Genomic DNA, 26,178 nt, shown 5'->3' on the forward strand with positions numbered 1-26,178 from the left:
GCGGGGCCTCGGTGGGCCAATCGGCGGCGGCGGCGGGGGATACGGATATGCGGGCGGGACGCAGGCCGGGCCGCTGTCGGGGTCGTATTGTCCCGCCTGCCCTTGTACCGGGACGGCCCCGCTGGGACAGTGCTGGCAGCTTCCTTCAGCCGTGCTGCCGGCGGCTGGGAGCTCTGCCGAGCGCCCGGGCCGCCGGCTGTGCGCTGACTCCTGGTGAAGAGCTACGGCGTTTTACAGTTTAACGTGTATGTCACGGCTGCAGCGGGCTAGCGGGGCGTCCTGAGCACGCTGCCACTTAGGTAAGCAGTCAGGCTGTTGCAGTCTCATGCCTTTCTCGTGAAATGTTGCCAAATTTCCTTGTGTGTGCCGATCTCTGGTAAGTCAGGTTGGGTGAACATGCGCCATCAGTGTTCCCAGGTGGCCGGGAAGGCCAATAGCACCTGGCCCCTGTCAGCAGTAGTGGGGGCAGCAGGACCGGGGCAGGGATCGTTCCTCTCTAGTCGGCACTGCTGGGGCACTCGGTGTGTCCAGCTCCGGGCCCCTCACTTCAGGAAGGACACTGAGTGCTGGAGTGGGCCCTGAGAAGGACAGCAGAGCTGGTCTGGAGCACCAGTCCATGAGGAGTGGCAGAGGGAGCTGGGGGTGCTCAGCCTGGAGAAAAGAAGGCTCAGGGGCCCCTTATTGCTCCCTACAACTGCCTGGAAGGAGGCTGTGGCCAGGTGGGGATTGGCCTTTCCTACCAGGCACCTAGTGATGGAACAAGGAAATATTGTCCTAGGCTGCACCAGGGGAGGCTTCAGTTGGGCATTAGGAAGAAGTTCTTCACAGGAAAGGTGATTAGACATTGGAATGGGCTACCCAGGGAGGTGGAGTCACTGTCCCTGAAGGTGTAGCACTTAGTGCCATGGTCTAGTTGCCATGGTGGTGTGTGGCTATGGGTTGATTTGATGATCTCAGAGGTCTTCCAAACTAATTGGTTCTGTGATGTTTTCCAACAGAATATTAAATACAATGTTACTTCAGTTCAAACTTATTCATTAGGCAAAACAAACAAATAATGCAAGATCTGTAGAATATAGGAGGGAGATGTCAACTGTGTTTTGTAAAAAAGAAAAAAACAAATTTAAAGTCTCTTGAAATTAAAATGTACAGGTAGTTAGCAACCAGAAAGAGAAAGAGTTCTGATTATCTTAGCCCTACAATATCTTGGCATTACAAACAAGATTAAATTGAAAAAAATAAAATAGTTTTTTGCCGGGGTCAGCTGCCAGTGGTCTCTGCCCTAGCACGGGAAAAGGTGGTTCTGGGCAGGCCACACTTTCAAAGAAGTAATCTGGACTCTCGCTTTTGGTCTTCAGTTGAGTTTATTGTTCCTTATCTACAAAGTTTTTCCGTCTGTCCAGCCGAGGTCTGATCAGCAAGACAGCCAAAGGCACTCTCTCCCGCCCACGGGGCGGTTGTCTCTTTTATAGTGAAAACTACGTATAAGATATTTACCTTTAATTTCCAATACTTTTAGCCCTTGTTGGCAAGTGCACTTTCCCTATGAACCAATCCACACATGCCAACATCATCCTGAACATGGATGCCAAGGAGAAGAAAGAAGGACAGGGCACGCCCAAATTCCTCCATCTTGGAACTCCTGACCCCCATGTACAGAATTTCAAACCCCCCCTGTACAACATACAAAACCCCCTTGTACACTGCTCCAAAGTTTTCTCCTTCACCCTGTGATTCCTACTACTATGCTACTTAAACTTTTGTGGCCTGTAATTCTTTATATAAGGTTGGCAATTTGCTCTATGAATTAAGATTGAATTTTCAGGTGTCTTTGGCTTCCTGCCAGGGTCTCCGAGCCTCTGCCAGAGCTTTGAGACACCCAGGGCATCCAGAGATGTCCTGGGTCCTGACAGGTTTTTTTTTTTGTTTGTTTTTTTTTCTTTTCATGGCTGATTTGACATAGCTGGATCAATGGTCATCTGCTCCCATTCCTGCAGTGCATTTCTAAATCTACCTGAAAATTGACAAAAGGTTCAAGAACTACTGTTGGGAAAAAGTTTGCCTTGAGATGTGTACGCTGTGCTGTTGCATAAATGTTCTACTATTGTTAAAAACTGTATCTGAAGTTTCCAAACAAGTCTGTCTTCAAATCCATTTATTTGCCTTCTACAGATTCAAGAGCTCTTTAGCATCTCCTTGGGGTGCTTCCTTCTTTCTTCAACTGGCTCCAACAAGCATCATGAGGTTTCTAAGTGGTGTTACCACACCTTTTGATGCCTCCGAAGAAAAAGTGTACCCACAAGGCTAGGAAGGCAGAGCTGATTTTCCTTGAGAAGCCACGGGCAGGACCCATCCACTGTTATGAAGCTCCACTGCATCTGGCTGAGAATCCCAGACGTGTGCCTACAAAACCTGTGGACCTGAACACGTCTGCTGCCTGGGTTGGTACAAATTATCTTTCCTTCTGCATCCCACAGCAACAGTTTTCAAGTTTCTCCCGTATGTCTTAACAAAAAGCTTATCTCTTTTGGATATGGAAAATTATTACTCCAGACCTGAATTCCCTCTATCAGTCTAAAGCATAAATAAGTGCTTGAGTTGCTTTACATTCTAAGAATAAGCACTAAGGTCTTGGTTACTTAAAGACATAAACTGTGTGCAATGTTTACTGAGTAATGAATATATATCTTCGAGAAAAATTATTCCCATCAGGAAAACACTGTTTTCCTTGGCAACCAAAAACCCTGCATGAAATAAGTGTTAGGGGAGATTTCTCTTATCGGCTTGCTGTTTGAAATAACTGCTGAACTCTAAATGTTCAGTGTTGAAGTACTGGGTGTATTGTTTAAATCTGACACTGCTAAATATAGAGAACATAGGTTTTCACTTCAGAATGATTTGTTCTAACTTGCCCTCTTTTCCATTTCTGTTTTGAGTAGTTTCTCTCCATACCAATTTTCTGATGGGTTCCTTTTCTTGGGACTGTTTGCCATGTCCTAAAATACTCCTTAGATCGTGTAATGTAAAGATTTTTTTTTTTAAGCAAACAGCTGCAGCAAAGACAGACTGTTCCTGTGCAACAGTAGTCATCACCTAGGGGAGCTCTGTTTAAACATTATTGCTGCTTGCCTCTGCTCTTCACAAAGCAAGCTCAGGAAGTGTGGTTTCCGACCTGCATGAAACATTCCTTTGTTCCTGTTGACCTGCAGGTATTTTTGTGATGCCTTAACCTTGAAGTAGAACATCTTCAATTTTTTCCTCTTTAAAATTTTTTTTGTGTCTGCTTGAGATAGTTAGCTCTACAGTTTGTGAATCACTAAGTAAGATAACTGCTGTGAATAAGCATTCATTTTGCTTGGAAGAGGTGGAAACATCCACTCTGGTAGTTCTTTGATTCCTAAAATACAAGTATTCTAAAATTTGTTTGAAGCTATCAGTACTGAAACTGTTAAATATTTCTCAGTTTGGAAACTGTGGTAGGTTTGTAACTTCTGGAGGCATCCTCTGCAGAGTGTCTGTCAACTTGTTTAAATGGAAACTGATTTTCTGCTCCTCTCTTTTTGGCATTATTCAAGTTTTTCATACCTTTTCCGCTACTAGGTTCCTGCATAGGTAAAACCTACCCTACATGTTCTCTGAAGCCAGGAAGACGTATCTTTAAAATCAGGGACTATGTTAAGTATGTGCTGGTATACAATTATTACAGAATCATTTCTCTTTTCCTGCACAATGTCTTTGGATTCAAACAGTTCAGCTGTACATCAGACAATCACTATCCTTAGTTAAATTGTACTCAGTGTTTTGAGGAACTGTATAGTAACTTAGGAATGCTGAAGGAGACCTCTAGTTACTGTAGCAAGAACTCAGTTTAGTGTGCTCTTGGGAAAACAAAACTGGAATCTGAAACAGAGTCAGACTCTTTTGTTGACAACCAGGGAGACAAAGAACATGGTAATAAAAGGATTTCCAGGGTTTGAGTATGAGTCCAGAATCATTCAAAGAAATACAGACTGTTGAGCTTGGACCATCTTTTCTACAGGAAGCTGACTGTAGAAGTGGATTTTGGGTGATCTGTTACTCCACAATACAAAAATTAACTATGTTTTGAAACAAAGATATTTAGGGGAAGATTTTGAACACCATATTAGCCTATCTAAGGGGACTGAGCTAAATGGGCATTCTTCAATCATTTTGTGTTGCTGTCCCAGGTCAGCCTCTACTTCTCTGGGGAGGCTGAGGATTTAGTTCTTTGAATCTATTTGAGTTATGCTAAGACACAGAAAAATGATCCATTCTGAACTTCCTTAAATCTGCACGGGTTACATGTGTAGACACCACTTAAATTTCCTTTAAAACCCAAATCTTGAGTTCTTTGTGAGTTGCCAGAAAGCAGCTCACTTGCACCCCAATGACTTTCCAGAGAAAAGTGGCAGAACATGGTGTTGAAATTCAGAGGTATCTCATGTATAGCAGCTTTCTTAATGACTCATTTGCTTTGCTGCAAATTACTCAATGAACACATTGAATAAAGGTGGGGAAGTAGAATTGTCTGTAGGAAAGGGTTGGGTTTCTTATCTTATTATGTCTTTCCCTTCAGGTGTGCCCACAATTTGACACAACTAAGCCAGTGGTGTTGAAAGCCTGCCAGAAGAAGCGTCCTGATCCTCACAAGCCCTATAATCAGGATGCCAACCACAGTTCATTTCATGCAGGAGGAGCTTGTCGAGGAGCTGTAGCCTGCAGATTTCCTCCTTTAACTTTTGAGAATCCAGAAGGACATGCAGTCCCTCCGCTGGATGATCCAAATTGCTTGAGAAAGAACGCACAATGCTCTCCCAACCAGCCTAAGAAAGGGACAGCAGCAAACTCCAACATCCACGTGCAGAGTCCAGAGGACTGTGGAGAGCTTGCTCCCCAGCCTGTGGAGCAAGAAGTCCCTAATCCATCGGATGCAGAGGCTGCACATGTTCCTTCCCCAAGGAATGGGGAATGCTGCAACACTCTGTCACAAAGCACTCATGCCTGGCATCCAGAAGCAGAGCTGCCATTGGGTATTGATCCCTGTGGGAGAGGGGAGGCGGCAGCAGTACTGGTTACAGACACTCCGGAGCACGAGTACGGCCTCAAGGTCACCTGGAGACGGCGGCCGCACATAATGAAGCACCTGCGGCAGCAGGGCAAGCTGAGCGCCGCGGACATCCTGGTGAAGGCAGACATGGAGCTCCCGAGAAGGCAGGCCCACACCTGACCCGGAGGGAGCCGCCACTCGCTGCGTGCAGGGACACGCCCGAACAAGAGGCTGGCGCTTCGGGGCTCAGCAGGGGACGTGATTCAGCCAGGCCCTCTACAACGCCGGGCAGAGCCGCCGAGAAGCGCCGAGGCGGGCGCGGGGGAGGGTCCTGGCGACGGGGGGGGGGGGTGGGGTGGGGTCTTTTGGGGCGGTCTTCCGTGGGGAAGTGTGTCTGGCAGAGCTTTGTGCCCCGCGCGGTTCCCGCCGGGACTGTTGCCCGCTCCCGGCGGAGGCGGCGGGCGGCTCCCGCACCGAGGGACGGGTGTGGCCCTTGCGTTCCGCCGCGCGTGCGCGGCACCGCGGCCAATCGGCGGGCGGCGTGCTCGCGGCCGCGGCCAATGGCGACGCGCCTCAGTGCCGCGCGCCGTTGCTAAGGGCAGCGGCGGGCGGAGGCCCATAGCAACGGCGGGGCCGCGATGGACGGAGCGGGGGGATCCGGCGGTCCCGCCGCCCACAGGTGAGCGGGGCTGCGGCTGGGGCTGGGGCGGCAGCGTCCCCGGGGCCGAGCAGACCTGGGCGGGGGCTGCCTCGCGTGGCAGCAGCGCCCGGTGCCGGGATGAGCGGCCGCAGCGGGGCCCGGGCAAGCGGAGCCGCACGGCAGCGGCCACGCGGGTCGGCGCTGCCCCGGTGACATCTGCGTCCCGCTGGCGGGCGGCAGCCGCGCCGCCGCTTTATGTGCGGGTGTGTTCTATGTGCTTCGTTCGTCAAAGTTGGTGTGCATCATCTGAATGCTTTTAGATTAAACCGGTTTCCTGGTGTCTCGGTCCATGCTTGGTTTCTGGGCGCTGCTGTGAAGCGTTTTCGCCGTGTTATTCAGCCCCTCTGCTCCTCCTAATGAAGCTCTCTGGGTATTTAGTATCACTCTGGTTGTGCCTTTGCAAGGAAAAAAGGAGGAATAACTGAAACGAACTCAACTGATGTAATAGGAAAAAGAGCTGTGAACTATGGAGAAGCGGTTTTGGAAAGACTTTATGCTTGTGGCACTTAAGTAGCTCAAAATCAAAATGATTTGAAATTAAATGTGAGTGTACTGGCAAGCAGAGAAAATGGGTTTTGGCAGAATTGGTGTGATTGTAAAAAAACCCAGGAAAAATCTATCTTTGTGCCTCTGTTTGGATAGGAAGAAGTAAAGTGAGAAACCTAATCTTTGGGTAGTGAAATGATAATGAACACAGTGTAGAAGAGAAACAGTATTTTCTATTACATACGTTGTTGCATTTGGTAATTAAGGAGGATGAAAAGCAACAATAGAGTTTCAAAGGGTCCTGTAATTGCTTGGATCCACCAAATATGCTATGGAACATTAGATTACTTCTTCATGCAGACTTGAAAGGCCTTGGGTTATCTAGCAATTCTGGAAACAATTTTTAAGGAAATGATGTCCAGATATGTGTAAGTTTCCCTGCACAGTAGACGTTTAAGTTTGACAAAGTTGACACTACAGGAAATAACACTGCTCTTCTGATAACAGTTCTACTGGCATAGTTTCTCTCTGCTGAGAAACTTGTCTCATGTGCTTTGCTGGGTGCCCCCCAGAAACAGGCTAACAATAATGGCAGGTCATGGGATAGCTGCTTCCCTCCCATCCCAGTTTATTAAATAAACATTATTAAAGAAACATCCATTTCTTTAGCCTTCTTAGTCCCCATGCTTAAGGTAAGAAAACTAGAATACACAAACCTAAAGAAAGGTACATAGGTTTAAAATAGATCTGTAAGGCTTGTTATTTTTAGAGGTGTTAATTTTTCTGAAGCATTCATCAGCATTGTAATAAATTTGAGGAAGACAAATGTCTGTATTCTTAGACAAAAATAGTAAAATTATCCAGGAGTTGTTAATCTGGTTACTAGAACTCTTGTTTGGTGAAATAATTGTCAGTTGTCAGTTGTCCACACAGTGGATCTTATGGAAAGGTAAATGTGATACGTAATAATTGGCACTTCATGGCAATGAAGATCCTACACGTAAAGCTTAACAAAGCTGTACCTGAGAACTGGTTGGCAGCTTTTTTTTTTTTCTTTTTTTTGCCATTTTTTCTCCCAGGGGTGGAATGCCTTTACTATTGAACAATGGGAAAAATACACATAAAGATATCGGAAGTATTTAATTTCTGATGGACAGAGTAGAATATTACCAGTCAAAAATTTAATGCATATTGTTTGGTTAGTGTGCTGTGGGATACATGATGATGGAGAGAGAGCAGAGATCTTAGATTTGGGCCATCTACAGGCTGTTACTTGCAAATACTGTGTTGTGTTAGACTTTCTTCCACTGGAACTGGCTGCAACTGGAATTGCTCAGCTTCATTTTAAAGTTTGGCTTTCAGGTAAACATGGCACAACTGTCCTAATGCTTTAGAAAATTATAAGCTTGATATTGCTGTTTTATGGTAAGTGCTAGACTGTCTGTCTTATTTGGGAAAGTCCATTTGGAGACTTACCATGAAATTATTAGTGTAGAAACACTCGGGTAAAAGTAATTCTAATTTACTGTAAGCTTTTGAAATATTGTGAAGGAAACTTGTTTCTTATGGCATGTATGTGCTTTAGAATCTCAGAGACCAATGGACTTTGCCCTTTTGCACAGTAACTACGCAGTGTACAGGAATACTTAGAGCTTCCCACATGCTGCATTCCAAATATGCTTCAGCTTCTGACTTGCAGATGTCATCATATAAGAGGAGCAGAATTTTCAAGGGGCAAAAATCTTGACTGAGTCTACAGAGACTACAAAACTGGATGTCAGCTACAGCGGTCCTGCCCTCATTTGGATGCTTGCTTGGGGTCCAGACATGCATCAGTTAGTGGCTTTCAGTTTCTGAACTCTGGAACTCTGGGATATTTCCTCAGTGTCTCCCAAAGTTAATGAAGAAAAACAGCCTGTTGCCAATAAGCTCAATTTCCAATATATTAAGAGCCCATGGATTAAGAGAAGTTGAAAACTTCAAAAGTGGTACTGTTGTCTGGCGAAAAGCCCTTTCCACGTTTTAAAAACTTGATTGTAGTTGAGGTTGTCAGGAATGTGCCTGCCCGGCTTGAGTATTTTGTATAAATGTAACATAATTTTGATTTTGAGGAGAAAAAAGACAAAATACTTTGCTAATTATTTTAGCTATACTTGTGAACCAGAGAAGATGGGTAAGTTTAAAATTCCTTTTAAAAACCTCTCAGCATCTCTGTTAGTCTTTGGGCATTTTTATTTAGCCACCAGTGACCTTCTTAAAATTAACAAGCAATGTTTGTTAAATTCCAGGACTACAATTCTGTAAATCTTATCCTTGGATGAACGAGAATTGGCTTAATGGTCTGTTTGCTTCACCCTGTTCAGCTCTAAAAATTATAATGAAGAAATCTGTCTGAAGAGAGATAAATCTGGAAGTATTTTATAAGTACTCCTTGGAGTACAGATTCAACTGAAAAGAAAGCCTTTTGCAATTTGATTCTGCTGCTGTTAATGTGAATGAAGGAGTCACCTCACTTCTTCTGATGTAGACAGCACTGGCAAGAGAGAAAAGGGAACAATATGTGACTAAAATTTCTGAATACAATTTGAGATTCACTTAGTAACAGCAATTGCAAAGAGGTATCCTAAAGTTGAACCTTGTTTGAATTATCTCTTTAGTTTCTAGTTAGCTCTTTTCCCATCTCTTATCGCCTAGAATTTAGGTTACTGGTGACCCATTTTTTCAATAGAGAGCCATTACTTTTCTCTTCTGCTTGTTTTCTTTTTTTTTTTTTTTTTAAATCAGGATGTGGCATTTGTAGGAGGGAAAATTGCGCTGACTTAACATAATTATGACTTTGTATGTGTGAAAGCTTTCTGCAACCAGACTTGCACTGGGATAGCTCCAGACTCTTGTTTTGTTGATGAGGCACAGCTGAGTGATCTCCAAAATAAAACTGTGTTGTAATTGGGTCATGGGATGAATTCTGTTCTAAGTGGATTTGCTGATATGCCTGGAGATGTCGCCTTAGACTACTGCAAGAACATTTACGCCAACTCTTAGTGCTCTTTAAAACACACTCTGTGGGATGTTTGAACTCTTAACTGCCTGTGTTCTTGCTTTAGGAGCCTGGGTGCTTCTACATTCCTTTCTGACTTTGCATTCTTATATGATATCTGAGGCAAAAAGGGCAAGAACTAAAATCTAGCAGTGATATCTTGCTAAGTCACCTAGTTTGAGATCAAAATGACATTTTGCTCTTCCTGTCTCTTTAATGGCTTTGCCTTTCAATTTTTCTAAAGTTAAAAAAATTCTGGACAGGGAATAAATGTCTACAATCAGTTCTAAAGTGTCAGTTCAGAAAATTTAATGTACCTTTGCTTATTTTTAGTTTGAAATACTATTACACAAGTACAATTCATCTTGTCAAGTGTGATGCACTTATTTTCAGGGAATTTTGTTACCTGGTCTGGGTTAAGCACAGCACGTGCTATTTAACTGCTGCCTTTATTGCTAGGAGATAGTAATGGCTGCTCTACATTTCACTGGCATCCTGTTGTAATGAGGTAAAACATCGGCAGAAGTGACAGGCAAGGTTTAATAATTCACAAACAGAAGGTCACAGGAGACAGAATTCCAACCCCCTGGGGATCTTGCTTTCCGCTTTCCTTGGGCTGAGGTGTTTCTATAAGTGAAATGACCACGGGGATTTGAAGCATGTAGTTGAGAGGACATTAAATAGAAAGGTGAAATTCTGCTTGTGGAATAAATTTCTCTTTCTTTTCCTTAGCAGAAACCTAAGTTTCATTAGGTTCAACTGAATAAACCTGAAGCATAGTTCTCTGCAGTTGCAGTGGTGGTAAGGAGCTGAAAAGTCCTGAATCATGGAGTCCTGAGCTGTGAACTCTTGAAGGAATGTGCCTAACAGGAGGTTCCTTGTCTCCCTTTTCTTGAAAGAATTATAATAAAAACCCAGTTGAAACCCCCTGTTTGGCTACACACTTAAAATATAAGTTTATGTGCATATTCATATGATTGTGTTTTTTTGTGCCACCCTCTCAGCATTATTATGGCTTTGGTTAATGGCTTGTGTGGATTTCTGGCTTTTCTTGGCCTTCCTTCCAGGAGAAGATACTGGTTTTGCTTTAGGTTTGCAGAAATGAATTTATTTGAGAATTGTGGCTAAGGAAAACAATCTCCTTTCTGTTCTCCCAACCTAGTATAGCAGAGAATGGCAGAGGCTTTTGTTTGCACTCTGCTTTATAGTCCAAATAGAAGTCATACTAGCTTCTGTCCAGAGAGTGCTGATTTGTTTTCCTTGCTCTGTTCCCTTGTTCCAAGTAAGAGGAGCTAATCTTTGGTACTTGATAAGGCACTTTTTGAATGGTGTGTAAAACACTAAGCAATACAGTAGCCAAAATAGTTCTGAGCTCAGTATGTAACCTTTTCATCATGCTTTTATTCCTGTGGCATTTTCTTGCAACAACCTATATTTTTTATTGTCGTCTAGTTTGTGCTCTCACACTTGGGATCTATACTTGTTACCTGTAGAACCCAACCAGACAGAATCACAGAGGCTGAAAGGGGCTTCTTGAGATGATCTGGAGCAACCCTGCTGCCTAACCCTGGCTGGAGCATATTGCACAGAATGATGTCCAGTTGGGTTTTGAATATCTCCAAAGACGGAGACTCTACAATCTTCCTGAGCAACCTGTTCCAATATTTGACCGCTTTGTCTGGAAAATTTTTTCTTGGTGTTGGGTAGAATTTCATGTGTTTTAGTTTGTGTATATTGCCTCTTGTACTGTCAGTAGGCACTGCTGGCTTTATTTGCTTTACACCTTTCTATCAGGTATTTATACACATGGATAAGTTACCTCCTGAGTCTTCACTTCTCCAGGCCCAGTTCTCTCAGCCTCGCCTCACGTAGAACATACTCTGGTCCCTTGAGCACCTTTGTGGCCCTTTGCTGGTTTTGCTCCAGTATGTCCATCTCTTTCTTGCTCCCAGAGGCCCAGAAGTGGGTGCAGCACCCCGTGTGTGGCTTCACCAGCAGAGGGGTAGTGTCACTCCCTCAGCCTGCTGGCAGTGCTTTCCCTGATGCAGCCCAGGATGCTTTGCCTTGAGAGAGTGAATTGCTGGCTCATGATAAACTTGTCCACCAAAACAATATTAATCAATTTCTGAAAAAATTAATCTCAACAAACGGCATATGCTTCATTCTTTGTTTAACCATAATTCAACTTTTCTCCTATGGACCTTTAATTTCTCAATATTCTGTTACTTTACCTTATTGGGGGTGTGTTTGTGTTGGTGTGTAATAGTGCAGAGAATATCCCACTGAGATTATCATTCTGAGATGATAATTTTATACTGGGATTTTGTGCTTCCACAGATGCCATTTTGAAACTGAAGGCAGGTGTGATCTTTGAGTGGTCATTTTACTTTGCCTGCACAGTTTCATTTTACCTTACAAAATCTGGAACAAGTACTGTAAAGAAAATAGAAGCTTGTGTCTCCTGTACTCATAAATCCTTTTTTTTCGATTGTCTTGGCTGTGGTCAGTCAGTACTAAACTGCATCATTGTTTACCTAGTTACATTTGGCATGTGAACAGTCCCCCCAAAATGGATGCAAGTACGGAAAATTTAGTGCTGCAAGGATAGGCTTGCATAAAATTCACTCCTTCTGTGGGTTTAGCCAACAAAAATAATTATTAACCTGTTAATATTTTATAGCAAATAATATTTGTAGCATGTACTCCTCAGATTAGTTTTGGCTTGAATTCCCTTTTTCAGCACAGTATTCCTGTTGCTATGAGTTGTCGGGGCAGCTGTTTTGCCACAATAGAGGTGAAACGTATCCATATGCATTTAGATACATGCAAAGAATATACATATATTCTTCAGAGCACCAGCCTTTTCAGGTTTGGTTGTTTGGGGTTTTTTTCTTGGAAGAGGGTGGTTAGCATAGAAGGGCAGATGGTGGGTGTTTTGATTTCGGTATTTTTGACATGCTTCTGATCTGTGTGGCTTTAAAGAAAAACACCTGATAATTTCACATTAAAATTCCATTTTTAAGCCTGCAGGTAGGTAGAAGCAGAAGTTTTAAATTACTAGCTTGCTGTTTGGTTTCTGTAGGATCTTCTTTGAGTTGTCAGTTGTTCAGATAGTTGGTACAAGTTATTGGCAGGAATATGTAGTGGTTTCAGGTATATTTTGACACTAAGTAGGACATGCAGATCTTATGCTTGTCTCTAATTGCTCCCTTAATCCACACTGGTCTGGAGCTGAGTTTATTGTTCTTATTGGTCCATTTTATACTTACTTTCAAATATTCTGAGATAAATCTTACTCAATCTGCATTATGTGGGGGCATAGTTTCTATACTAAAGCAAATCCAACACAGTTGTTTATTCATTCATTCAGAATTGCTTCCAAAATTAGGTGTTCATTCTTTCCATGCCATTGTTCTCATAATATATTCTAGGTGAAAAACTTCTCAAACAAATTTTGTGAACACTTTCTCTAAACAGTATTCTATTGGCATTAGTGCTTTTGAGGTGCAGAGGGATCAAAGCTCAAACTGATTTTACTTATTTCTGTAAAAAAGGCAGATGCACTAAAACTTGCCTTTATTGAAGTATCACCTGCTTAAAAATAATTTAATGAAATGCTAATGCAACTTCAGCAGTGTCACTTAGAAATAGGTGTGGGATTTTATGGCTGACTTCCAGCAGATCAGTTTACTTTGGAAGACTTACTGCTTATTAATTATGAAGGAAAGAATATCCTGTGTTTGCCATAAAAACCCACTTTTCTGCCTTGGGGAAGAAAAGTCACTCTTATGGGTGGTATGCTATGCATTTTCCTAAAAATGTGCAATTACAGCTGTGTCAGAACTCCACCCTTTTGTGGATTGGAAGGTGCATTACAGATAAATTTTGTTCCTCAACCAGTTTCCAGAGACAGTATTGTGATTTTTGTTTGGAATCTATCTTTTGGAAGATAAGAATCCTTCTTCAACTAATGTTTTTTTCTGCAGCTTCTGTTTTATTTCATAGCTGTAGTTCAGATGAGAATAATCCACAGAAAAGTTTATTGGAGGGTTAAGAGTCAAAACACTTTCACACCAGCAGACTCAACATTTCTTACTGAAGTTGCTTTTACTTGGATTTCTACAGCTAAAAATAAAATCCAGTGGATGAAGATGTGGGCCACAAGCCAAATTCTTCTCATCCCCTGTTTTTTAAATTCTGGGAGTATTGCTCAGAGATATAACTGCAGCTACCACGTTAATCAACTGTCCTGCAAAGGAAGAAGAAATTACATGAGCTTTGTAAGACTCTTGATGGAAGCAGTCCTGTGTAGAGTGAGAAATGGAGCACAAGATATTGGGAAAGTGGGAAGATTTGTGGACCAAAATGGTGTTATTGTGCCTTGGAGCTCCTTTAAAAGGAGTAGAGCAATGGAAACAACTGAAAATTTAAGGATCTTGATTATTAATATATAGATTCATATTCCTACTGGTATCCAAAGATTGTGTTTATTGAAAGAATTTCTGTGACAGACTGATACAAAAATATCAAGCTTTTTTGTAACAAGGCACGGTAAACTCAAGATCCATTTTACTTTAAAATTATCTGGAAGTTTCTGCTGGACACTTTGCCTGAATCTCTCTGCCAAACTATGGACTATCTGAAATTTTAGTACCTTCCCTAGAGCTGTGCACAAATAGGTAGTAATTCCTCAGTTTCTCTCACCAATAACTGAGTGCATGTACACTGCTGATACGTACTGTAAAGATGCTTAGGACAGTTCAAAGCCAAACAAGCTGTCTTTCCTTCTCTTGGGTCAGATTTTCATTTAAGGTTTGAGTGGGGTTTGCTTCTGTCAGCTAGTTTGACCTTCCTCCTAAAAGAGGCAGCCACTTTTTCTTTACCAAACCTTTAACTACTTGAATTGCAGGATAGATTTAGCTCACTGGGAAGACTTTAAACCTGCAAGTCTTTGCTGCTGTTTGTTTAGGAGGAGAAACTGAGTATAGTATTTCTTTAGTGGAATATAAGGAATGTACATTTTATTGAATGCAGGGAAAACTATCATGGTGTTTTCCTTTGTTTAACATATTTCAAATCTGTCTTTCCAGTAAATTCTCAGTCACGTGGAACATTTTGTCTCTATAGGGTGCTCTTTCGTGTTGCTTTTCTTACTTTCTCTGCTTATTGCCTCTCATTCACAGCGGCCAGTCAATTCCTTTCAAAACTGGTTCATGATCCATGATAAAGACAAACTTTTTTTTTTCTTTTTGCCTCCTTTTAATTTCAACAGTCAGTATATAAAGGGGATTTAATTGAAATAACTTGAAAGAAGAATGCTTAGCTCTCCCAACCGGGATAACCACACCTGAAATAAGAGGTAAACCACAGCCTTAGTCTACAACAGCAACTTCTAACATAAAAATATTGAAGCTTGATTAAAATCTGTTGTTTTCTGTTGAAAATCCTTAGCTCCATGAGTTATCTGATGGTTAATTAGTCACAATGTTAAATAAAAAAATATTTGCAATCTGAATTTGTTTAGCTTCAGTTATTTATGTCTGGATTTTGTCTTGTGTACCCTCAAATCCATGGAATCCAATGGAGTGTACTGAGTTTCTCTTGAATGAACTGTAGGATGCATTGAAATCTTGCTAAGAGGTGCACTTTCCAATCCTTGGTCAATTTGTTCAGGTTTCTGCTGAACACTCTTCAATTCTTCAGTCCTTTCTCTTGTGTGGACCTTGGACAGAATGGAAGAACATTTTTGGGCTGGTGGATTGCTTTTATTTTCTACATTCTGCTTTAATATCAGGGTTTTTCCATTGTTCTCAGAGTTGGATTATACTGTGAATTTGTTTGGCTGATTCAGTGGTAGTTATTGGCAAGTGCTTACAACATAAGTATTTTAGTTGTGTGTGTCTTTGTTTTTTTCCCAAGTACAGCATACTCAGAAACAAAGACAAGCTGCAATGAAAATAAGAGTGTTACCTCTGCTTATCCACAGTTTGTAATGCCAGCATTTAATTGATATTGAAAAATATGTCCATTCTGAAAGAGCTGCCAATAGATGTAGTGTGCCTTTTTTTACAGAAAGGAAAATAAACCACACAAAAAGGAAGCTTCTGTTACATATATAAATATCTGTTAAATAATTTGTGGGTTACATCTTTATTGTGGTTGTTTGCTATTCTGAAAATGGTTAGGAAAGACCAAATATATTTATAATAAATTTGTTGCATGTTCCTATTGCAACACTTTAATTTCTGATTATGAAATGAAAACCAGGCTGATTCTGATTTCAGTTGGAATTTGAGATGCTACCAGTTAAAAATAAAACTTTTTGTTCCATGTAAATTTGTGCCAGATCTGTGAACCCCTTTTCATCTTGCTATCTTCTTCCATGCTTTATTAAATATTATTTAAGGTGCTTCCTCACTCTCATTTTTATTCTGTATCCAGCACTATCATTAGTCTTTCCTTGTATGTTCTGTTCTGGGTAATCTCTCCTTTCTCTGTGGCACATGTCTGTTACCTGTCATGCAGCTTCAGTAGGATTGCAGGTGGATTCTGGTAAATGTTGCAGTTGTGTCTGTGGGCAGGATCGCATGTAGGCTGCTGTGCTGCAGTGGTTGGGAGGAGGACATTGATACAGACTGCTTGAAAATTTTCATTTCTTATTTATCAAGCGTAAATGGGCAACTGGTTTGGTGGTCGTGATTTTTTCCCCCTGTTTTTAACTGTGATGTTGTAGCTATGGAAATTCTGCTTATTTTTCCTGTTCCTGATGGATATTTACTTTTTCTTATTGCACATAGACCCTTCAAGCAGCAAAGCAAAGGGCACAGTTGTTTGGTGTGGGCATGTCTGATGAGCACTGATGTGTGTTGTCAGTCCAGCTGAAGGAGGATTCCTGTTTGGAGCCTGCAGCTGGATTAGCACACCACTTACATTCCTTAGTGGTGAGCTGTGGGAATGACTCTGGCACAGCGTTTTCCTGGTAAAGTTTGTAATAACACCAACGCTGCTTTCGGGGGTAGAAAAAGGTTTGAAGTGTGGGAATATCTTTTTTGACTGGTTATTATGTTTTCATAATGTTGAGTTCTAGAACAAAAGTTGCAGAAGCAGTAAAAAAAAATATTGTGAAAGGGGTGTCTTTAAGCTAGTATTTATAGTGCTACATTGTCATGACGTTTTTTTTACTGTTTGTGTGAAACCTTGCACTTAAAAATGGCAAGCATTGATGCTTGCTTTTATTTTGTTTCGCCTGCAACTCGGCAATTTTGGTCTGTGTTTTAAAGTAAATTGTAAGAAAACACTTTGCAATCTTTTTCCTTTATCAGGGTCTGTGACCTGTTAGAATCTTTGTGCTGAAGTATCAGTTAAGTGGCCAGAGTTGAGGCACTGTGTATTCTGTGTTATGTTCCTGTTACATAATGTAACTTTATTTCAGTCTTAGTAGAAAATAATTTAACATATCATGTAAATAATTTTCACTGAAGATTTCCACAAGGCAAGTCCTGCTATTTCAGCACTTTGTCATTTTCCAGGTAGAAAGGAAATCTTGTGAACTTATTTCCTAAAGTGGTAGTGTTTATTTCTTCTGTTTTTTTAAAGAAGAGACTCAAGTTGCTTGGGGATACATTTTCTGCTAGGAAAAGCAACAAAACCGCAGATAGCAGCTTATATCTACACAGGACACCTTTGTGTCCATCAGAACATGTCTGTAAGTCTGCTGTTGATCTCAGGTATGTAGATTGCTTTATAACAAACTCTCAACTGCAGTTAACAAATGTCATCAAGTTCTTAAGTCAGGAGGTGTATGAGAAGAAAAGGACTCTTCCCTCTCCCTTTTGTGTGTGTGGGATTTTTTTGTCATTAATATTTTAAGTGGAACTTTCAGTTGTTTTTCAGACTTTGCTAAAGATGGCCTGTTCCATCACCTATGCTATAACTAATAAGTATGTCACCTTTTAGGCTGAAGTTTCGTGTGACAACTGTTGTATATTGTGCTGCACTCAGTAGATGTGCTTCTGCTTGTTTCTTTCTTAAGTGGTTTTTTCTTTCTTTCTTGTGGCCATTTTCAAGAGAAGATGACTGTATTATTGCAACTGTTGCTTTGGGGATACACAGCTCTTCATCCCTATTCAAGAAAAACACCAATTTTTCCAGGCCCTCCATTCCTTTAGAATCCAAGACACTGTGTATTACAGGTCCATGTGAGGAGTAACATCAGTTTTTAGAAACAGTATGTTTTCAAGGTCTTAGAACTGTTGTGTGATACTTCAAATTCATAGGAAAAAAAGTACAGAAATAAGGAAAACTGTGGAGTAAAAAAGCAATGGCAGTCTTAACTTGCTTTAAAGTACTACTTGTTGGGAAGTCAGTATCAACTTTAGAGTGTACAAGTTGTTATATATGATATGTGTATACAGAACTCTTTTTCTGCATATTTCAACCTTCCAGAGCAGAATCTGTGTTTACTGGGGTAGTTTGTCTTTAAAGACCTTTGATTTATCATCTGCTTGCCTGAAGTTGAGTCAAATGTGGGTCTGTTAGGGGTTAAGGGGACTCAGGCTTTTCTTCTCTCCTTAGCTCTCTGTGCTGTAATCCAATTTCCATGGCATGTATTTTGCAGAAACCCCAGCTCTGCTCTCTCTGTCTATCTCTGGTTTTCCTTGTTAGGGTTATATTCAGCACTAGCTGCCAGCTTGTGACTTCACATCATTGGACATTTATGGATACCTAGACCAGACAGAGAATTTCCTGTTTAAGTTGAAATTGTGGCTTGCCCTGCTTTTCTGCATGCTATTAATAAAATATATAATGTTTGTCTGTTTCCCACATTAAGTACCTTCTTCCTGATTCTTTCTTACTTCCAGAGAGGTCTTTGTCAAAACCGTGTAGAAGGAAAGAGCACAACTGTGGTCAGCAGAGTATGTGCCTAATAGTCAATGAATATTTCCCCTTTGTGGGGTTAACTGCTCTAAATTGCATTTTATGGAATAATTTACTATCATACAAAAGGAAATGGGAAGTCTCTATGGAACACAACTTGGAACAAAAAAATCAGAGTTCTTATGAAAGTTATCTATAAAATACTGAAATAGGGAAATAATTTTTTTTTTTACCTTTAGGAGTTAATGTCAGGTGTTGCAAACACAGATTCTCTCAGGTATTAACTGTAGTTAATTGAACATCTGTCAGGAAGAGAAAATGATGTAGATTTGACTCCAAGACAACACTGAATTCATTTGAAATCAGGTATCCTATGAAGGAGCAGGGACTTTACTGAATTGATCTGAACTGTGTTAAGCCTTCAGGTGTAAACTGTCTTTTAGCCCCACCTCAGCAGAACTTTGTAATCCATCTACCAGTGACGAAGTCTTTTGTGCTTTCAAAGTCTTTCCAGAAAGTTTTAGTAAGGGGACTAAACCAGAGTTCAGTCTTATTTATGACAGAATATGATGTTTTATTTTTAATATCTCGTGTCTTGGTCTTCATGTGAGATGGAAGTAATGTCTAACACTCATTTTTAAGTCTTGATGATGAAGCTGTTGTCTGAAAATATCTTATATTCTTGTAATGCGAACTGTTTAATAGCAATAATTAATTGTTTATTTTGCTTTTCCAGCATCTTTGAGGATGAAAGCATGAAACTACGACAGCTGAAACTGCAGAATCAGGTAAATGGTAGTGCTGAAACTGGTAAAAAAAAGTACAGAAAATCAAACAGCCCTCTAAAGACTTGAGAAATGGCAGTGAAGTGCTAAAAATGGTTGGTTTAATGAACTTCAAAGATTTTCATTGTTTTTGTTAGTTCAAGTCAACCTTGCCATGGCTTGTAGATTTGGTGTGTTTGACAAATTTATTTTTCATATTTTCTCTTATTTCATTGGGATTGAGTCACTAGAGAGCAGGAATAAATCAAAAGATGGGAAGACTGCAGGGAATTATCCGTTTTAGGCATCAGAGGAATGGTTTTGCTGACCTATAGAATGATCTCTTTAACACTGCTGTTGAGAAGGATTTCCAGCCTGTTCTGACCTTTTTTTGTTTCCTACAATGAAAATATTTACAGCCAGGCATGGGTCAATTATCAGGCTATAGGTATCAGTTTCTGAAGTACTGTTTGCTGGATGCTTACATTACCATATTCTTCAAAGCAATGAAGTATCCATCCTTAATATTCTTTCTGTGTGAAATTTCAAATGCTTGTAAATAGATTAGACAATGTGAGACTCATGATTCTCTAGCTGGCCATTTCACATGGACCGCAGATCACTGTCTTGAAATAAACTCATCTTGTTCAAATTAAAGTATGGGTTTTAGGAAGGCATTTTCTCAGCTAGGATCTTTTAAGTCCAGACACAACAGTCTTCAGGGAACTGTTGCAGTGGGTAATAATCCTCTTTACCAGAACCTGGTTATTATTTGTAGTCTGAGTTTGCTAGGCTTTGACTTCAGGCACTGAATTTATTACCAACATTATCGGGTCTATATGGGCATTTATCTAAAACACTTCAGAGTCAAGAGGTCAAATTCATCTTTGGTCATATTTTTGGAAGCTACAATGGTCCTTTATCTGTAGACTATCAAGTGACACTTGTTTAAAAACAAACAATTTATTTAAACATAGAATTAATTCAAATAAGCTATAAAAGAGCATTTAGTGTCAAATGCCTTTTGATAAGAAGTTCCAAAATTAAGGGTGGTCTGCTGCTTGGTGATGAACCTCAGGGTCTGGTTTAGAACTGGTCTTGGGTCATAAGCTAATAATAATCACTGTCTCCTAATGCTGGGTACTGTGATTTGCATAGTGTCAGGCCTTGCCATGGGGATGCATGGCTATTCCTCCAAAAAAACCTGCTGGGCTGGGTGGAATTCCCTCAGAGGAGCTGTCAGTTGCACCATGAAGAGGCTAGTTTAAATAATTTGTTTCCTTTTGCAAATTTGTTTCCATCTTTCTTGGATTTGGTTGGGATTGCAATCATCTGCAAAAGAAACAGCTAGAAAATTTCACTGAATATATTTTAACTCCTTGCCCTTCACAAATGAGATTTATTGAGAAGTGCTAACAATCTCTAATTTAGGATTTTAAAATTAGGTTTTGGATATTAATTTTGAAGTCTACTTTTCCATGAATAGTACCATACCTTCTGAAGAAACAAAGGTCAATAGGAAATCACTACCAAATATGATGGACTTACTGCTGGTTGTATCTGATGCCTTGCTTGATTAATTGTCATAAACAATTATAGGAATTGGAGTTTAAAAAATGCAAAATGTTTTAATCCAGCAGGATCATTTATAGAATCTCTGGTTTTACAGAAAATCTGGAATAAGCCATAGCAGAGACATGCCTGTCCATCCGTCTTTATGATGGGTTTGGAAACCCTGTAATTGCAGTAAAATATTATTTAAAACAGTGCATGACATCAAGTTCTATCTGTGGGCCTGCCAGGATGCTTTTTTCTCCTGGATACTGCCTTTTCCTTGAGGCAAGAGCATGCGGTTGCTCAGGCGGTACTTATTTCCTCATTAGTAGATGATTTTTGAGTCTTCTTAGGCATCTGCAGCTCCGAGTGCAATGCTGCCATCTCCCTGTGCAGCGGCAGCACGAAGCCTGGCATGTTTCTGCATGCACCTGGTGTGGTGCATTGTTCTTGACATGGAGTTTCACTGATGCCACCAACCCTGCCATTGTCACCGCTGCCCCAGCTTGAGCTAAGGGGCAGCTGGAAGAGGAGAGGATGTTCCCTAGCTAGGATCCATCCTGTATGGTGTGCTGGGGTTAGGACTGTACCAACCAATAAGTAACACAGGATTGCACCTTCAAGGCTGGAGTGGTTGGAACTTTTCTGCATATCAGCTTCCTGCCATCACAGCTGGAGAAAGAGAATACTAAACTAGTTGTCTTAACAGTACACTAGATATTCTCATGTGACTTCTTGGAAGCTCATTTGAACCGGAGCTGGTGGTTTGTGATCCTCTAGTCATCCTATATTGTGATGTTATGGTTTTCTAAGGTGTTTCTGGATGTATTTAATTCATGGAGTGCACCAAATGCCAAGCAAATAATGATAATTAGTATTTGTTATTTATTTAATGGGTTGTGTGTTCTGGTGTCCTGTTCATGAGCTATCTACATTTTATGTAGTGATATTATATGAGTTTTTACTGCAACACAGAGCTGAAGGAAAAGGCTAATTAGTAGACAAAAAGAAACAAAATACCCGTTTCCTTTTTCTACTTCCGTAGTGGAATACAGCCGGGAATACGGGTTAGTGAAGGGCAGGCTGCTCTGCCACCGTATGGAGAGAAAATGAACTACTGTCCTTTTCTGTCCTGACAGTGGATTTGCACATATTTTTCCATCTCAGTATGCAAAGTGGTAAACAGAAGCATCTTTTAAAAAATTAACTTACTATCAAGTTTTGTCACTTTTGTTTATCCTGTGGTTCTTGCAAAAAAGGAAGATCACTCACATCTACCAGCAGTAAACTGTTTTAATATAAGCTGATCCTATTGGATTGGTGAGTCCAAGAAACCCTTTGATGTAACACAGTGTGTAAGAAGAATAATTAGAATTTAGACTGGTGAGCAGTGAAATGTTTAAAAAAAGCTTATCTAATAGAATAATCCACTAAATAACTCTTGAAATTACTATATCCTGTGTTGATCCCAAATTCAGTTTTGCATTCTAGTAGTAGCTGTATTTTTTCTTACTTTCTTACTGCCTTTAGGTTGTGTCTGTTTTGCTATGTTTTTTTTTTTGAGCTTTGTGGTTTTTTTTGTTTTTTTTTTTTTTTTGCCTATTTGTCAGGTAGAGAAGCCTTGATAACAATTCTTCTCAAATCCTTATTCTGAGTATAATGTTCCTTTCTCCTTTGGAGAATTATAAATTATCATGACTTTTTTTTTTTATTTTTCCTCAGCTTTAATATAAAAAAGGAACAAGCAACACAAACCAATGTAAATTCTTCTGAAAGGTCTGACTACCTTCCTAGAAAACACATCTGTAATTAGCAATTTCTAAGAATTTGACTTTACTGCTTATTTTTCTTTTCTTATTCTAGACAAGTGTGATAATCTCGATGGAATTCTATGTAAATTTTGCTCTGCAGGATAATCTTTGTAAATAATTCTGCAGTAGAAAACACTACTGTACTGCAGTCCAGTCTTCAAAGGGTGATTCTGAGTTTAAATTCAAAAAGTAATTTTGTTTCAAGGTATTTGTTTTTGTTTGTTTGTTGTATTTGAGGTTTTGTATATTTGCTTTTGTTTGGGTTGTGGGTGGTTGGGGTTTTGTTTTTTGTTGTTTTTTTCTTTTACATAAGTGAAAAAAAAACAGACAGAAGAATCAAGGGCTGAGTTATGTTGGAATTCCTCAGGGGCAGGTTGCCTGAGAAACTAATCTCAGCTGAGATAAAAAGGCTAATAGCAGAGGGAAAAAACAACAAGAGAAAAAGAATAACGGGAGAGAAAAGGGCTCCAAAAATGTCTGTGTCTCAAGTGAACTGTATTGTTGGTACTGATGAATTGTTTATCTGATAGTGCATTGAGACTAAAAATAATTTGATGGAGAAATGGTTTCTGTCATCAAAAACAATTTTCAGGAGTGTTCAGGTACCTAAGAGACAGCCATGGATAAACTGCATCTATTATAAGAAGGTTGCACATTATTTGCATAATGGTGCAGAATATTAGAATATTATTTTTCCTTCTTCATACATCGCATTTGTTTTTAAGGACTAAGCAGGTCTGTCTAAAATGGCAACATGTCCCTTTTTGCCTTGATTTAAGTCTAGAAGTTGTTTCTGTTCTTGTTGAATAGGAAATCTTAAGTATCAAATGTATATGTGTTTTGGAGAAATAATGTTTTCATTTTTAGCATTTGGACATAACAGTCTTTCCTTTCAATCCTGAATTATATGGAAAAATTTTGCAAGGTAGACAAAATTTCTTTTTAGTGGGTCATTTATATTTTAATTACTGTTATTTATTTATTTATCTCCCCACCTTAAGTCTCTATCTCTCATCATTGCTTTCTAGGAACTATTTGCTTTAAGTTTTCCTGATAAGGTGATCGCTTTTGAAATAAAAACCTTTTCCTTTCCAACTCCTGACTTTCATACTGGATTATGGATGACTGCTGAAACTATCTATTTGTGTTAAGGATTGCTGCAATTAAGACTGGGTGAAAGGATTTAACTGGTAGTCTCAAGAGGGGTCAGAAAATAAGGAGGTCTCCATGTCAACCTCTCGTGGAGAATCAAAGTCAGTATCTCACTCCAAAACCATGATGGTATCTGTGTGTGGGATTTTTGTAAGAGCTTGCAAGAATATTTCAGGTTTATTTGACATTCTGATCAGAGACATGTCATCGCCAGTGGCTGAGGCATGGATTCTGCCTCTCTAGATGTGGTTACTCATCTGTTTCCTGTTTTTCTTTATTCCACAGAGAGCCCTTCTAGAGAAGAAGCAGAGGAAGAAACGTCTCGATCCATTGATGGTGCAGCCAAATCCTGAGGCCAAGCCACGCAGGTCAAAGCCCAAAGGGTGCGAGGAGCAGACTCCTTTAGTAGAAACTCCTACCCCTGTCTACAGTGATGTTGTTTTACATGGTAAATAATCAACCTGATTGCAACAGGGTTCTTCAAAATCCCAGTGCATGCATTATGTCACAGATGGCTGCTTACATTGCTGTGGTAGGGATCAAGTGATAAGATTGAATACATACTTTTCTATATACAAAAGTTGAATTGTATTACAGTATGGTTGAGCAATACTAAACTGTAAAAGCAAGCAAGAACCTCACCTTGATTTTTGTGATAGCTGTAAATCTTCACATGCCCTTGAGTAATGTCTCCCTTGGGTTAGGCTAGAAGAACTGTAGAAATGGGCTGGCAACTTCTATAAAGGTGAGGACATACAAATCCAAAGTAAAAAAATCTTCTAAAGCTGTGAGATAAAGAAAATAATTCAGTTGCTGAATTATTTCACTATAATAATAGTGAAATATATTTATTTCACTGAATATATGTGACTGCTTGTATGGTGTTTCCTTATGGTGTCAAGGCATACGCCACCTCAAGATTGCATATGACTGAATGATAAAGTGGAAAAAGCAAACAAAAAGTGTTGTGAACACTGTGTTAGGCTCTTGATGGTTTTTATGTCATCTGTTGTTTTTTGTGGGCTTCATTCAGACAACTGAAATGTTACAGGTTATAGTGGTCCACAAAGTCATGGCTATCAGGGCCAAATGCAATAACTTGGTGGCCTCAAAACATTGCATAAAAATAGTGACCATTATTTTAGGAGTGAAAAGAAATGCAATAGTGAGAGCCTTAAGCCTCCCATGTCACAAGGAGATAAAAAGAGCAGCAATGAAATCCTTACATTCTAGTGGAAGTGTCAGGAAGTTGTTTATGAGAGCCAGGATCCCATCAGCCTTTTAAGAAAGTAATGGGAAACATTCTAAGGCTTTGAAATGTGTGCTATTGCAGGGTGTTGTGATACAAGCCTTGTATTGATAGCAAATTAACATGCACAGTAGAATTTTAAACCTCCAAACAAGGGGTGTTACCTGGTTTGAAGATCGCAGTTGGAACTATGTTATCCCTTCTGTCTTGAATATTTTTCTTGTTCTCCAGATACCTTTCAGGATCATAGGATGGGAAGGAAAGTGGTGATGTTTATGGTAGCATTTATGTGTTTAAAATAAGGTATAAGAAAGCTTCTATTAAAAGGCCCTTTCAAGTCAATAAGAGAATGAGAGATAGGTATAACTTTTAAGGTAGAAGTCTTCAGTATAGCTCAAATGAAAACAAAACTGCTCATTCACTACCTTTCATAGTTCTGAGGCTTCCTCAGTGCAAGCAAGTCCTGGTAAGAAGTGATAACAGCAGTAAGCATGTCAGAAATACAATGCCTAGATAAAGAAGTACAGTTTTAAGAAGGAAAACAAGAGATCCAAAGCTGGAACTACACTTAGGCATTGTGTGCTACATATTACGTGTTATGCCATACCCTGACATCAAGATGCTTCCACCAATTGGGAAGTGTGGTACACAGCTGTGTTGTATGGTTTAAACATGGAAATTTCATTCTAACAGATAGAGGGTTTTTTTCTGTCTGTGGCTGTGGATACTTTTATCAAGTTGATTTTTGGTGTTCACTGTAGAGTACTCACTGGCATAGGAGCAAACAACAAGAATGGAAAGAAAATAAGGGAGGTGTCAGTAAATAAATTAAAAACTATCAATGTGCATGACAAATACAACTTGTTGTAATTGCTTAAGCCCTTGTAAAAAGGTAAATAAAATCACTATATTTAAATGGGGAGAAACTGATAACTGATATGTTTAAAGTAATAGGCAGTCTGTACCAGAGTCAGACCTGGCTCCTCCCAAGCCTTCTGAAAAAAATTGAACAAGTATATTTCAGTACTTTAAAGAGATGCTAGAGGAAGGGAAGATGAAAAGAGCCGCCATCCTGGGATGTATCTTTGGCCATAAAAAAATAGACTTTGGAATTTTTTTTCATTTTGGCCTGCAGGCATTGATGGACCAGCTGCTTTCCTGAAATCAGAAGTACAGGATTTGGGGACCAAGCTCCAAACTCTCTCTGTTGGATCTACCAAACCAGAAGACAGTGCAGATAAGGAAAATGATGGAGCGGCTGTAACAGACACAGCAAGCAAGCCAGATCTGCAAGAAATATTACAGAAACGAGGTAAGAATTAATAATGGGTAAATGTCTTTTTTGGGGCTCTTCTACTTTTATAACTTTATTTCAGTGGCATTAAAAAATGAGGAATCATTAAAGAAATGTCTGTGGGATATCACTTTTAAAAGAGCTACTAGATTCTACAGCGTGTGGAAGTGCAGTGCTGCAGTTCCT

The 26,178-nt window shown here is 40.0% G+C and overlaps 2 protein-coding genes and 1 long non-coding RNA gene across 7 annotated transcripts in view; 2 read left to right on the top strand and 1 right to left on the bottom strand.

Annotated features, from left to right (window-relative positions):
• Positions 1 to 86: 86 nt before the first annotated feature.
• Positions 87 to 5,389, top strand: RHNO1 (RAD9-HUS1-RAD1 interacting nuclear orphan 1). 2 transcript variants are annotated; one of them, XM_064409885.1, is made up of 3 exons: positions 87 to 376; positions 2,173 to 2,441; positions 4,598 to 5,389. In XM_064409885.1, the coding sequence occupies exons 2-3, from the start codon at positions 2,274 to 2,276 to the stop codon at positions 5,246 to 5,248; spliced, it is 819 nt and encodes a 272-aa protein (XP_064265955.1). In that variant the 5' UTR covers positions 87 to 376; positions 2,173 to 2,273; the 3' UTR covers positions 5,249 to 5,389. The 2 variants fall into 2 exon arrangements, with proteins under 2 accessions (XP_064265955.1, XP_064265954.1); XM_064409884.1 differs by having other exon boundaries at positions 87 to 299.
• Positions 5,390 to 5,470: 81 nt separating this feature from the next.
• The window catches only part of TULP3 (TUB like protein 3), a 32,565-nt gene continuing 11,857 nt past the window's right edge, over positions 5,471 to 26,178 (top strand). The window contains exons 1-5 of one of the 4 annotated variants that reach the window (XM_064409901.1): positions 5,879 to 16,270; positions 16,888 to 17,018; positions 18,905 to 18,956; positions 23,735 to 23,897; positions 25,834 to 26,010. In XM_064409901.1, coding sequence (XP_064265971.1) covers positions 18,924 to 18,956; positions 23,735 to 23,897; positions 25,834 to 26,010 — 373 coding nt within the window. In that variant the 5' untranslated portion in view covers positions 5,879 to 16,270; positions 16,888 to 17,018; positions 18,905 to 18,923. Of the gene's footprint in view, positions 5,748 to 5,878; positions 16,271 to 16,887; positions 17,019 to 18,904; positions 18,957 to 23,734; positions 23,898 to 25,833; positions 26,011 to 26,178 lie in introns of those variants that run through there. The other 3 variants (XM_064409900.1, XM_064409899.1, XM_064409898.1) reach the window with 3 other exon arrangements.
• LOC135294529 (uncharacterized) lies at positions 18,400 to 25,922 on the bottom strand. The gene is made up of 3 exons (XR_010356605.1): positions 24,863 to 25,922; positions 24,092 to 24,234; positions 18,400 to 18,470 (listed from the first exon to the last, which is right to left on the bottom strand). It is a non-coding gene; the product is annotated as an uncharacterized LOC135294529 (long non-coding RNA).

This window comes from Passer domesticus, chromosome 2 (assembly GCF_036417665.1).
Source record: "Passer domesticus isolate bPasDom1 chromosome 2, bPasDom1.hap1, whole genome shotgun sequence".
Lineage (NCBI taxonomy): Eukaryota > Metazoa > Chordata > Aves > Passeriformes > Passeridae > Passer > Passer domesticus.

Excerpts from the sequence above, each read along its gene's own strand:
- RHNO1 (XM_064409885.1), top strand. The coding sequence starts at position 2,274 with ATGCCTCCGAAGAAAAAGTGTACCCACAAGGCTAGGAAGGCAGAGCTG. Across the intron at positions 2,442-4,597 it reads TGAACACGTCTGCTGCCTGG|GTGTGCCCACAATTTGACAC; the intron begins GTTGGTACAAAT and ends CTTTCCCTTCAG.